The sequence below is a fragment of the Numenius arquata genome, chromosome 2 (genome assembly GCF_964106895.1).
Source record: "Numenius arquata chromosome 2, bNumArq3.hap1.1, whole genome shotgun sequence".
Lineage (NCBI taxonomy): Eukaryota > Metazoa > Chordata > Aves > Charadriiformes > Scolopacidae > Numenius > Numenius arquata.
In genome coordinates this window covers 11912412-11925127 of record NC_133577.1, presented here as the reverse complement: position 1 = coordinate 11925127, position 12716 = coordinate 11912412, and the positions used below count along the sequence as shown (strand labels likewise).

General features: G+C 37.9%; 1 protein-coding gene across 1 annotated transcript in view; it reads left to right on the top strand.

The window, feature by feature from the left end:
• ESR1 (estrogen receptor 1) overlaps nt 1–12716 on the top strand; it is a 172633-nt gene that overhangs the window by 96077 nt on the left and 63840 nt on the right. The window contains exon 4 of the mRNA XM_074161453.1: nt 2986–3102. Coding sequence (XP_074017554.1) covers nt 2986–3102 — 117 coding nt within the window. The remainder of the gene's footprint in view (nt 1–2985; nt 3103–12716) is intronic.

Sequence of the window (12716 nt, the reverse complement as noted above, 5' to 3'; positions counted from 1 at the left end):
CCCCTTATTGTTGGTCATTATTATACAGACTGTCACATCTAAAGTTAGTGTTGTGAGAAAAGAGTCAGATCTCTTCACCCTGTTCTGTAAAGACCTTAGAATATAATAAATATGTGCTATAAAAATACTTAATGTTATTTTTACAGCTTTAAAATAAAAAAAAAACAAAACCACACTCCCCCTCAAGCTCCTCTTCTTTTTTAGCTCATGACAATGCGAGTCATACGTATGGGGGGATTAAAACTAGGGGCTCTACCCTATTAAACTCACTGCCTTTAATTTTGTGCAGGTTATCTGATAATTTATTTAAAAAACCCCAACAATAAGACCACAGTGGCCAAGCAGCATGTGCTGCCAACTATCCAAATAGCCTAATTAGTCTCTCTTCTAACATGTATTACTCTTTGAATACCATGAAAACAAAGTGCAGGGCAGCTGGGCACCAGTTAATGTTTCCACTTTCATGTTGATGATTCCAACAGCGAGAAATCTCTTCTAATAAGTCAGATTGTTCAGAATCAGCTTTGCCAAGAGATTAGTTTTAAGGATAAAATAAAAGGTAGAATAGTTAAAAGACAATTCACTTTACATCAGAGTTATGGAGTTACACTATTTCACTGTAAAATAAAACTTGTCTTTGCATGTTACCTATTCTTTAATTGTGTTCTTCTACCTTTTTCCCTTCCATGCCACCCCAAGCTAAACTGTCTTAGTCTGTGTCTGTGCCTTGCAATGGAAACTTCCTTCCTCACATCCTGTGACTAAGTACTTGAAATCAGATGGTACTGGAGGAGTAGGAAAAGCTCCTGCCTTCCTTCTACCCTTTGTTTCTTTCTTCTTTGTTAATTTATTTGATAATCATATCAAATGTATACTCTAATTATCAAACATTTTCTTCTGGTTGCTTACATTTTTTCCAGTCTCCTGAAGGCATATTGGTTAAACTAAACCAAAAATTGTGTGAAATATTAAATGGGTTATCTTCTTCTTAGATTGACAACAAATATGAAGTCTAAACAATGACATTACTATGACACTAGTAATCTGAAGAAGTATGCCCTTCACCTACAGTACTTTCTTTTTTTTGCATTCACAATTTTAAAGGTTTTGTTCTGTCAAGTCTGTCAACCACTCTGAAAGAAGAGTGGTTTGTCTAAGGTGCAGGCCATGTGCATGAAAAGAGACTAACTGTGCTAAAGTGTGTATTTAAGATAAAACCAGGACAGATGTGAAAATAGGATAACATGAATCATGTTAATTTCTAGCTCTATCACAAATAGGATTATATAATATACTATTCCACAAACAAAATCTCTTTTCCCAAATGCTTGCAGTTTGCATAAGGAAATCTAGGTTCAGAGCAAAAGAAAAGGTTATCACCCACACAACCACTGCAAAAAAGAACGGCTGCCCTGCTGATATTGATTCTACTTGGTTTTTGATTTTTGCATATTGTCACTTTTTTATTTACGTTACGTGCTACAATATTTTCTGCTGTTTAGTGTGACCTAATAAAAGTGCATTTTCTTATAAACGTGGCTTCCCGTTTTTGCTGCTTTTCCCTGTAGAAAACGTATTTTGTATGGTTAAGGCTGTTTTCATATGAGGCTGACTCAAATTTTTTTTTTTTACATGTGAAATGTTTTGTATCAGATATAGAACAGTCTGTATCCTACCAGAGGAACTGAAAATTAAAACGGTCTTTCATGCTGAGATTGAGGTAGTGTTTCTGTTCTACCTCTTTACCTCAGTTCTGGAGCAGAGCCTGTGGATTCAAATTTTTCCAGTATTATACCGTTCTGTCAAGTAGAGCTAAAAAATAATAATTCTGTCTATTTGAGACAGCGTGTAGTCAGCTGTCACCATATCGACAAGTTTATACTTTGGTTGCTTATTTTGATTGGATCCCAGTTATGTAGCATTAGAGAGCAGATGTTCCTGGTGTAATCTGATAGTAATTTTTACTCTATTTTCTAATTTCTAGTCAAGGATAGATGATTTGATGAGACCAAGGCCTCTGTCAAACCTCCACCCTACTCTACCTCAAGCTGATCCCTTGACCTGAAAGAAAGAACAAACAGTTCTGCAGTAAAATTGTTTCGTTGTGTGCTGTACCTTAGTTGTGTTTAGATGGATACAGAGCACCAATAAGATCATTTTGGATGGTCTTTTTTACCCTTGATAAACTTTGTCTATGGTTGGAAAATAATTTTATAGCACACATATTTTAAGAGAAAATTGAAATAGAGGCTTGTTGGCAGTAAAAATTTATGGTACAGTGAAAATATTTGTAACAAGAATTCAGATGTAGAGGGTAGTAAATGAGGAAGTAGAGCTCTGAAGGAAAAGGTACCAGTAACAACGTTGGTACTTTACAGGTACCAAATTTCGTAATTTAAGAATTTGTCATGACAAAAAGTTTTTGCATATATGAGTAGACATGCAACTGGAATTAGATACTGATTTATCCCTGAGATGCAATTAATTAATTGTTCTTGCTTCTATTTTATGTTGTTGTTTGTTTCTTAACTGCCCCAGATCGTGGTAGATACTAAAAAATGTTCTGTATGTAGGTCTTTTTAATTCTGTAAATCTCTAACCATTTTGTGCAGTCTATTGGTTAAACATCAACACTGGCACATAGACCAGATGGCATTGTATTTCTCAGACTAAGTGCAAAGGAGATCAGGGGACTTGTTCATAATAATCTATACTCTTTTGTCAATGCTTTAATTGTTCATTATTTTAATTATTCTACAGAAGTTGTAATTTGTGTTTTTAACAGTGTTTTTAAAGAACTTGTGAATAGATGTTAGTTTCACTATCTGTATCAATACATTTGTCATGGATTATGATGGTAGCCCTGCCGCCTTCTTGAAATGTTAGATGCTGTACTAGATAGTTAATGAAAAATAAGAGAGTACTATAGGCAGGTTTTTTATGTCTATGTATAACTGTGTCCTTACTTTCCTTCTGGTTTTGTAGGGCACAATGACTACATGTGTCCTGCTACCAACCAGTGCACCATCGACAAGAACAGAAGAAAGAGTTGCCAGGCTTGCCGACTAAGAAAATGCTATGAAGTGGGAATGATGAAAGGTGGTATGTACACAGCAATCAACAAATCCTCAGTGTCTGCCTTCCTGTCTTTTAAGTTAGTTGGACAGCTGATGAGATTCCTAAAGGAGGAAACAACTGATTTTATTGAGCTGAAGTTTATTAAATCAAAGAGCAATTAAATAAAAAATAAAAACACCCAAATACCATGTTATTATTCTTAGGAATAATAGGAACATTGACTTCAATGGAGTTAGGATTCTTCTGTTAATATTTTTAATTCTTTTTTTTTTTTTTGGTCTCTCATGATCGACTGCAGATAAGGATGAATGAAGCTTAACCTGAGATTTTGTAGAATTTTGCAGTTCAGTGTTGAAAGCACTGGTAATCTCAGATCAGTCCATATTAATTAAAATAAACTTCTGAATATGTACTATTTGCATTGTGAATTCTGGAAGGGAAAGTAAATTCTTCTATTCCAGTATTGCACACATATTTTGTATGCAAATTAATTTCACCCAACCATATTAAAGGCTCGCTCATTTTATAAAAACTGAGATAAATGCCACTTTCTTGGAACATACTTATGTAATAATGAAGTCAGAGAAGAAGAATCAGACACTGAATGGTGAGGCTGAAGTGAAATACCACTAAATTATTTATATACAGAGTGTTTAACTTTTGGAAGCAAAATTAGAAATATATGACAATACTGAACAATTGCTACTGTGTGTACTTAGATGGAAGAGTTCTTTCGTAACATAGTTTTCAGTTGATAATGATACCTGCCTTTCTCTTCTATGTTACAGTACCTTTTGTTTGTCAAAAGCAGACAAAAGTTAGCTATTTTTAATCCTTTTGAATAAACCATGCTCCTAAGAAGTAAGAATATTTAAGAACAGGAAATCATAGTTTCACGTTTGCTCTAAAAAAGAGGAAAGCCTTGTTGTTGCCTACTGAAAACTTTAGATTGCTTTTATTAGTGAAGAGTAATCATTGGCTTTAATGAAGCCTATATCTGTAGGAAAATTTAGCAAACTAGAAGGTGCTTAGAAGAGTACTCTACTTTCATGAGACCCCACCTGGAGTACTGTGCCCAGCTTTGGAGTCCTAAGCACAAGAAGGACATGGCCCTGTTGAAATGGGTCCAGAGGAGGGCCACGAAGTTGATCAGAGGGCTGGAACACCTCTGCTGTGAGGACAGGCTGAGAGACTTGGGGTCGTTCAGCCTGGAGAAGAGAAGGCTCCAGGGAGACCTTATAGCAGCCTTCAATATCTGAAGGGGGCTACAAGAGAGATGGGGAGGGACTCTTTATCAGGGAGCGTAGTGACAGGATGAGGGGTAACAGTTTTAAACTGAAAGAGGGGAGATTTAGATTAGATATCAGGAAGAAATTTTTTACTGTGAGGGTGGTGAGGCACTGGAACAGGTTGCCCAGAGAAGTTGTGGATGCCCCATCCCTGGAAGTGTTTAAGGCCAGGCTGGATGGGGCTTTGAGCAATCTGGTCTGGTGGGTGGTGTCCCTGCCCATGGCAGGGGCATTGAAAGTAGAGGATCTTTAAGGTCCCTTCCAACCCAAACCATTCTATGATTCTATAAGAGAAAGGATTAGAATCCATGCGAGATATGTGAAAGGAGCTGATTGTTAAGATACAGATTCATAGATTCATAGCTTGGTCTAGGCTGGAAGGGACCTCCAAAGGTCATCTAGTCCGACCTCCCCGCAGTCAGCAGGGACACCCCCAACTAGACCAGGTTGCCCAGGGCCTCGTCAAGCTTCACCTTGAATATCTCAAGGGAAGGGGCCTCAACCACCTCCCTGGGCAACCTGTTCCAGTGTTCCACCACCCTCATGGTAAAGAACTTTTTCCTAATATCCAATCTAAATCTCCCCTTCTCCAACTTAAAACCATTGCCCCTCGTCCTGTCACTGCAGGCCTTTGTAAACAGACCCTCCCCAGCCTTCCTGTAGGCCCCCCTCAGGTACTGGAAGGGCGCTATGAGGTCTCCCCGGAGCCTCCTTTTCTCCAAGCTGAACAACCCCAGCTCCCTCAGTCTGTCCTCATAGCAGAGGTGCTCCAGCCCCCTGATCATTTTGGTGGCCCTCCTCTGGACCCGCTCCATCAGGTCCATGTCCTTTCTATATTGAGGGCTCCAGACCTGCACACAGTACTCCAGGTGAGGTCTCACCAGAGCAGAGTAAAGTGGCAGAATCACCTCTCTGGATCTGCTGGCAACACTTCTTTTGATGCAGCCCGGGATGTGATTGGCCTTCTGGGCTGCGAGAGCACATTGCCTGCTCATGTCCAGCTTCTCGTCCATCAGCACCCCCAAGTCCCTTTCCTCAGGGCTGCTTTCTAATACCTCATCCCCCAGCCTGTATTTATACTGAGGATTGTTTCTTCCCAGGTGCAGAATCCTGCACTTGCTTTTGTTGAACCTCATGAGGTTCATCTGGGCCCACCTCTCCAGCCTGTCCAGGTCCCTCTGAATGACATCCCATCCCTCTGGTGTATTCCCATCCCTCTCGTGTATAGATCAGTTGTCCTTTCCTCTGGCACACCTAAATCTTACTTATTCCATGAAAAATCTGGGGCAAGACAGAGGAGTAGCTTTTATGCTTTTCTTTCTCACAACAAAGGATGGTTTAAAAGCCCAGTCTGTGCGGCCAGGGCAGGCCAAATCTGGGAATCCTTGGAGAAAGACTAAAGGGGTAAGAGTAAAGAAAACTAGTCAGTTGTTGCTGTGCTTTGAGGTTGAATCTGCATTTTTCTCCACTCAAGGATGTTAATCTCAGTTTTGGAGTATGAGGAGGATAAAGGTATCAAATCTCTTTTTAGTTCTAACACTTAAGCCAGTAGCTGATTTTTTTGGTAAGATTTAGTTTATCTATCCAGTGTATTTTGTTTTTGTCTTAACATCCTGGTGTATATGGCTAGAATTCTTTAAAGTAAAATGTATATAATTAGTATCACAGCTATGGTCCAGAGAAGTTAAAGTTTCAGATAAGGCAAACTAAGATCAGAAAATCCCACACGTAAATTTGCCATGCTGCTTTAGCTTCAACTCTTGTAACATATACCAGATCATAGTTATAGATGTTCTGGAATTTTTATTTCATACAGTGTCTCTCACTTGAGTAAAGTCCTGTGGATTTCATCCTTTCCTTTTACAATGCTGTAAGATTTCTGTAGTTGCTACAGCAACCAGCAGTTCAAAAATAGTCAATGTTGTGGGTTTTGGGTTTGGGGTGGGTTTTTTTGTTTTGTTTTGTTTGTTTGTATTTTAATTAAGCCCACAATTTACAAACAAGGAGATCAGGTGCATAGTTTTTTCCTGCTCCTAAAAGACTGCTGATAATGCACTGAAGTCTATCACTGGTTCATATGCAGGGGTTTAAGAACATTTATTTTATGAAGTCTTGGAAAAATTTCTTGAGATCCCTCAGTTGCAGGTCATAAATCTGGCATGCTTGTGCATGAAGTATTCAAAACAGGTAAAGTTAACGTAGGATGAAGTAAAACATTTAAGGTTCTGCTGGAGTCATTACTGATCCCATATTATCCATGGGAGAAAGAAATCTTTTTCTCTACGTAGGACTTGATAATTGCCACATTTCTCTCAGATGAAGTTAAAGGTTAAGTGAATATTCTTGGTGTACCATCTGATTAACTTTTAAAGTGTTAACTTTTAATGTTTCAATATATTTTTGGTTGGGGTTTTTTTTTGTTGGTTTTTTTTTTTGTTTTCTCTGCGGAGATCTCTTAAGCTTTTCTGTTTTCATAGATCTCTAATAATAGTACTTTTCTTCAACATACTTGAGTGTAGTAAGTACACACGTAGTGCTGTGGTTAACCCAAGGTCCACATTTTTCTCTAATAATTCATAGTTCTCTTGATTGAATATTTTAATTTAAATAATCTCCTTTTGTCCATATTGAAAGATTTGCCTTGTTTAAAGGCATTAATTATATCATACATTTGAAAAATATTCAGTTGTGTCATATCCCACTTCTATATCTATCTCCACAATTTGCTTATGATGATATACCTTTTAGACATAGTGGAAAACAGCTGTAATCTCTCTTTTCTCTAAGTGTAATCTCATTTCTCCTTCTGCACTAAATTAGCTGAGGTTTCTTAATAAATTGTCAAATCTGCTAACTTGTGACTTTTATCTATCATTTAACTTCTGAGCAATACCTGATACTACTTATAGAGTTTCAATAAATATGTAGGAAGCTAGATAAAATCTTGATTAAATGTCTCTGGTTAATTTTAAACATAGGTTATAAGCTATGGTTGCTGAGGTTTTTCTCATAGAAGGTTCATAAAAAAGTTCATATATATTATTTTTAATAGAGTTGACACAACTGAAATATGGTTTTGTGGCTTCATTTAGAAAAAAAGCAGGCTTCAAGTGGCTCTTGAGCTATGCTGTAGGAACATTTATTTGTGAGTTTCTATGGAAATTTAATAATTTTTTACATCCCACTGCTCTTTCATCTTTTAAAAACTTTCAGTACTGAAGAGTTATTTTCTTTCTCTCCTCTTATGTTTGCAAGTGTTTCCTTTTGCATCTGTTCCCATGCTGCTTTGAGAGACAATTAGTCTGCCAGAATCTCTGCTGATGTAGTCAGCATCTGAGGCAGAATTTACAGCTGCTATATTTTTTCCAAATGCTTCACCCTCTCATTCTGAATAAGCAAAAAGGACCTTATTATATTCTTAAATTATATGTTATTCTTTAGTCTGTGCGCCCTTGTTTGTACCTGTGAATAAAGTGCTCACATGGAATAAGCTCCTTGTCATCTCCCTCTTTCTTCTTGTTGAGTAGCAGAGAAGAGTAGCCTTGGTTTTGTTTATGATCCACTGATGCTTTCTTGAAGATTGCTTCTGTTCTGGTTTGGGGAAGTATATTCCAGCTTACTTTTTCACATGATGGGGTATCCCAGCTTCCAAATGGAGTTTTTACAACAGTTGCAATCCTGAAGCTCCAACCATGCGTATGGTCCAGGTGATCTCTGCTCCAATACAGATGTAGTTTTCCATTTCTTCATTGCTTTAATGGCTTTCTGATGACTTGGCTCCAAAAGACCTCATTCTCTCAAATTAAAAGTACCTTATTTTTATTGTTATTTATTAATGAAGTATTTTTATAGTGTGCTAAATGAATGGGAATTTCCAGTTACTATCAGGCTACATTCTTCCCTTCCTTTCACATGTGACAAGGCAGATTTAATATCAAGTGCTCTGTGGGATCAGTTATAAAAATAATTCTCAAAAGCAGAGGTAAATCGATGTCTGAAGCAACCACTCAAAGGGCTCCAGACTTCCTAGTTTTCCAAGTTATTATCTTTTAATGAAATACTATATTAAAAATAGAAATTGGTGAATGAAGGAAAATAGGTTAAAAATGTGAAACTATTTTGGTTTGTCTGAGGAGAACCTTTATGATTTTTATTAAACATACTGTTCTGTACTCAGCCAAATAACTGTGTAGGTGGGGCCTGATAAATGTATGAGGAAATGTACATTTTTAAGATGTAGTTGATGGGCTGAAAGCATGTACTGAAGCAGCACCTGAAGCAAAGTTTTGTGAATTTAGGACACCTGGAAAAGAAGATAGAATTCAAAACAGACTTTTTAGTGAAGTATTTCTTTTTCACATTTGTACACATGCAAAGTGGATTGTTGTCATTGAATTGTCCCAAAATATAATATTCCACTATTCTGTTTCGTAAATAAGGAAGAGAGACCATTGTTTTAAAGTATTTTTGGCAAAAGTGTTCATCTTCCTATTCCACTTCACAGAATGATCTGGCTAGGAGGAACTCCAGGAGGTCTCTTGTCAGGACAACTGCGTAAAGCAAGTTCAACACTGAATTTAGTCAAGGCTGTTTAAGATCTTTTACAGCCAGCTGGAAATGGGACAATGTGTCTTATGCTTATTTGTATGCTATAACAAGTTATATATTATTTTTTCTTTAATGCTGCAGAATTTTTGATGTTTTACTCTTGAACATTTGTTTGAGATTGTAAAGCTAATTGTGTCTGTATATTTGTTTACATTTGCTTTTTGTCCTTGACATACTTAAAAATTCCTAATTAGAACTTATTTTGGTTTTGATATGACTTGGGAATAGATACAGCAGTGACACAGTCCTCCTTTAAATTGCTGATTAATTTTAAATGAAGTCTAGGATCCTTGCTGTGTCTCCACCTCTGTCTGCCACTTGTTCATACCACAGGCACCTCTGTGTGTTCACTGGTTTCGAGCAAGCCTACGCATATCAGAACAGCTGGTGTCTTCTCCTTGCTGAGCTTGAGAAATTTCTGGAGTACTAGAGCTTCTGGTTCTTTACTTCATTAGGCGCTTACAGTTCAATTCTAGCACTGTGTCAGTCCTGATATATCAGGCCAAATAGCTTCAATACCCTAATTAATCTATCTAATGTCTAAAATGTAGCAGTTACAATATCCCGCTGTCTTTGAGAATTATACTAATGGGGTCCTACTCCTAAAACTACTTGGCTTTTCCAAATCATGGTTGATGTATGGTTCCTGTAAAGGCTTTATTGTGACCCCTGTAATGTGTATGGCTTCACTGTAAATATTGCCTAGAAATGGAGCTGTTGCTGTACTTACTGTAGCCAAAACTTAATATGATTTGCTCAGGACTGTCAGCACTGAAAGGGATTTGGTTGAATGATGGATTAATTGAACTTTTCTTTCTTCTCTTCTATATGTCCTCTGATGCTCTTTAAAATATGTGCCATGAATGCCAAAGGTTGAATGCCAAAATGCAGATTAGGATGAACGATGTCTTGCACCTTTGTCTTTAATTAGTAGATCATTGGTTCTAAAAAACTAAGTTATGAGTTGTCAAGACCCCAAATGACATTTGCCTGCTTGTTAACAGCATTTTTTTATCACTAGGTCTTTAAAAACTTTACATGGAAGACCAGTTTTATGATCTGCCTTGTAGCTGATAGGAGTATGGGGACACTGTGACATGTAATGTGACTTGTTCACTGAGAAAACTGGTGGCAGAAGTGGGAGTTGAACCAGAATATCTGAATGCACGGCCTGGGCCCTGCACCTCCCCTCTGTGGCTTCTGTCTTTCTCTCTCTCTCAGCAGAAGGTAGTCCTGATTATAGAGGAGAAAAAAGCCCCAGTTTGGAAAAGGATGAGAGACATTTTTTGAAAAAAACCACCCACATAAACAGACATACAGCATTCATCAACCACTCAGATGTGGAAAGAATTGCAACAGCCAGGTGCACAGACCAAATTCAGATCTGTTATTTATTGATACTACTGAGTGTCTAGGTATCCTCAGAAACCAGGCTATTAAGTAGTCACTTGAGGCAGGCCTGTTCAAAATTAGACATTAAATTCTGATTAATTTTTTTAGAAGATTTCAGACAATGTTTCTCATTTAAAGTAATTGTCAACCCACCTGGGTTTTCAGCACAATTTACATTTATGTTTGATTTTCTAAAAGAGAAATGGATATGAAATAAAGGGGCTGATTGTCTGAATCGTATTCAAGAGAAGTAATTGATTAAGCCTATGAAATTTGAATTTGGAAAGTGGTGTCACTTTCCTGTGACCAAATAATGTGTTTATGTAGAGAGAACTAGGCAGAAAAGCTCTCAAAAATCACCTTGGAAGGGCTATCATGCTGAGATACATTACAATATTAGGACCTACATTTCAGTCATAGCTTCAGCAATCTCCATCTCTTACAAATCTATCAGGAATATAATTATATTCTTGGCCTCTGCTTATGTACAGCATGTTTTAAAGGAAGGTGTGGGATTTTATTTTATTTCTAATGAAGCATTAAAAAACTGTTGAATTCAGTGGAGGTGTGCCTAATGAGGTCTATCTGCAAAGAGAAATTACTGCCATTAGGAGACAGCTACCTTGCTTGTATCCACCTTTTAGACTCTAAAGCCAGATATTCCTAGATGACACTCAGGTTTGTGCCCATAAGGGAACTGTCGGCTTGTTCACACTGTTTTCCTTTCATGTACTTTGGCCAATGGCAGCAGTGGCACCAGAGTTAATCTGGACTGAGTCCCAGAGCTCTTCTCCAGCAGTTTAGTAAATCCCTCCTGTATTAGGACATTTGAGAGAGGCTTTTGGTTTTCTAGCCTCTTCAGCTCTTGCTTCAGTTTCAGAGAGGCTCCCCTACTCCCATATAAAGAGTTTCTGGCATAGAAAAATCTGGTTTCTTTCTTTGTGAACACTGGCGTAGAGGATTTGTGTGGCTTCTCTGCCATGGTCTGTTCTCTGTGTGCTCCTTTAATACTCTGATCATCAGCCGGGCTATAGACTCTCTGGCTTTCTGAAGGATGCCTTCTTATTTATAATCTCTTTTACTTACCACATTCGTTTAGTCTTTTATTCTCAAGCAGGGTTTGTTTTACAAAACACCAGATATTTCTTCTCTCTGGCAATTCGCAACATAATTCTGATGAGGCAGATCAGTCTCAAAGAGTAACAAAATTGTTTAGAAGAGAAGGCGTTTCCAAGCACTTTTGAAATACTCCTTTGACAAACTGACAAAATTATAGGCTGGTAATGCTGCAAGACTCTGCGTGTATATAGAAGTGTCAAACGTCTCTTATCATCTGGGGTCTGCTGATGAGGAGCAGAACTGTGGACAAAGAATCTCAGGTTCAAAGGTTGCTCCAGACTGGGTAAACAATTTACCAATCACTGTTCCCAAAACCAATCATAGATCCGTCTTTTTATTGTCCTCTTTCTTACAAAAGAATCAAAAGTAATTCCTTTTCCTTTCTGCCATGATTTTTTTCCTCTCAGAATTTGGCCACAAACTATTGATTGCTACACGGCGTTTTAGCATGGTTCCTATGCCATCCTCACACTCCGACTTTTTTCCTCCAATTTATTTATAAGCCAAATGTCTTAATTTTGTAATCCTGTTTAACCTAGGAGCTGCAGTCTTTTCCTTTGCATAAGGCTGAGGCCGTCCTTTCCCATAACATTTCTACCAGCCCTGTTCTGAACCTGTTCCTCCTAGGAGAGGCAGCAGCTGTGTTGTTGGTGCAGTGGAAAAGTCTGCGTTACCAGGAAGCCACAACTAGGGAAGAAAATCTTCAAAGATAAAACCTCATTTCTCAGCAAACAGTTTTTAAGTAGGAGCTTCTTCCCTGGGTTAAAAGTTCCAGTAAGACATAATATAGTTCCAGTAAGACATAAAACAATGCTGATATGAATGAGAAGCTATTGTTTATATGCTTGCTGCCTAGAAACTGAACTCTGGTTCTCCAGTTCTGGCACTTAGCTTGCCTTTATGTTTTGACTTGTCAAATTTCCAAATCTACTTTGTTTCCAACTAGTTTAAATGCTTCAAATGCCATCTGAATGCCTGTCAAGTATAAAGTAGAAGTTAAATTGTGGAGCACTGACTATTACAAGGATTTGCAGAGTGCTGCCCATGGACCATTGGTGGTAGAGCTCAAAGTTATGTGTCAATGACTTTTGAGCAGTAATTGCATTCTTGTGCCCGTGGCCAGGGCAGATGCTGTTATCACCACCTGAGCGAACAGTAGTGAAACCTTTTACATGTCATTTACGGGGTTTCTAAGCTGTTAGGGGAAAAAAAAGCCAGATATTGTGATAG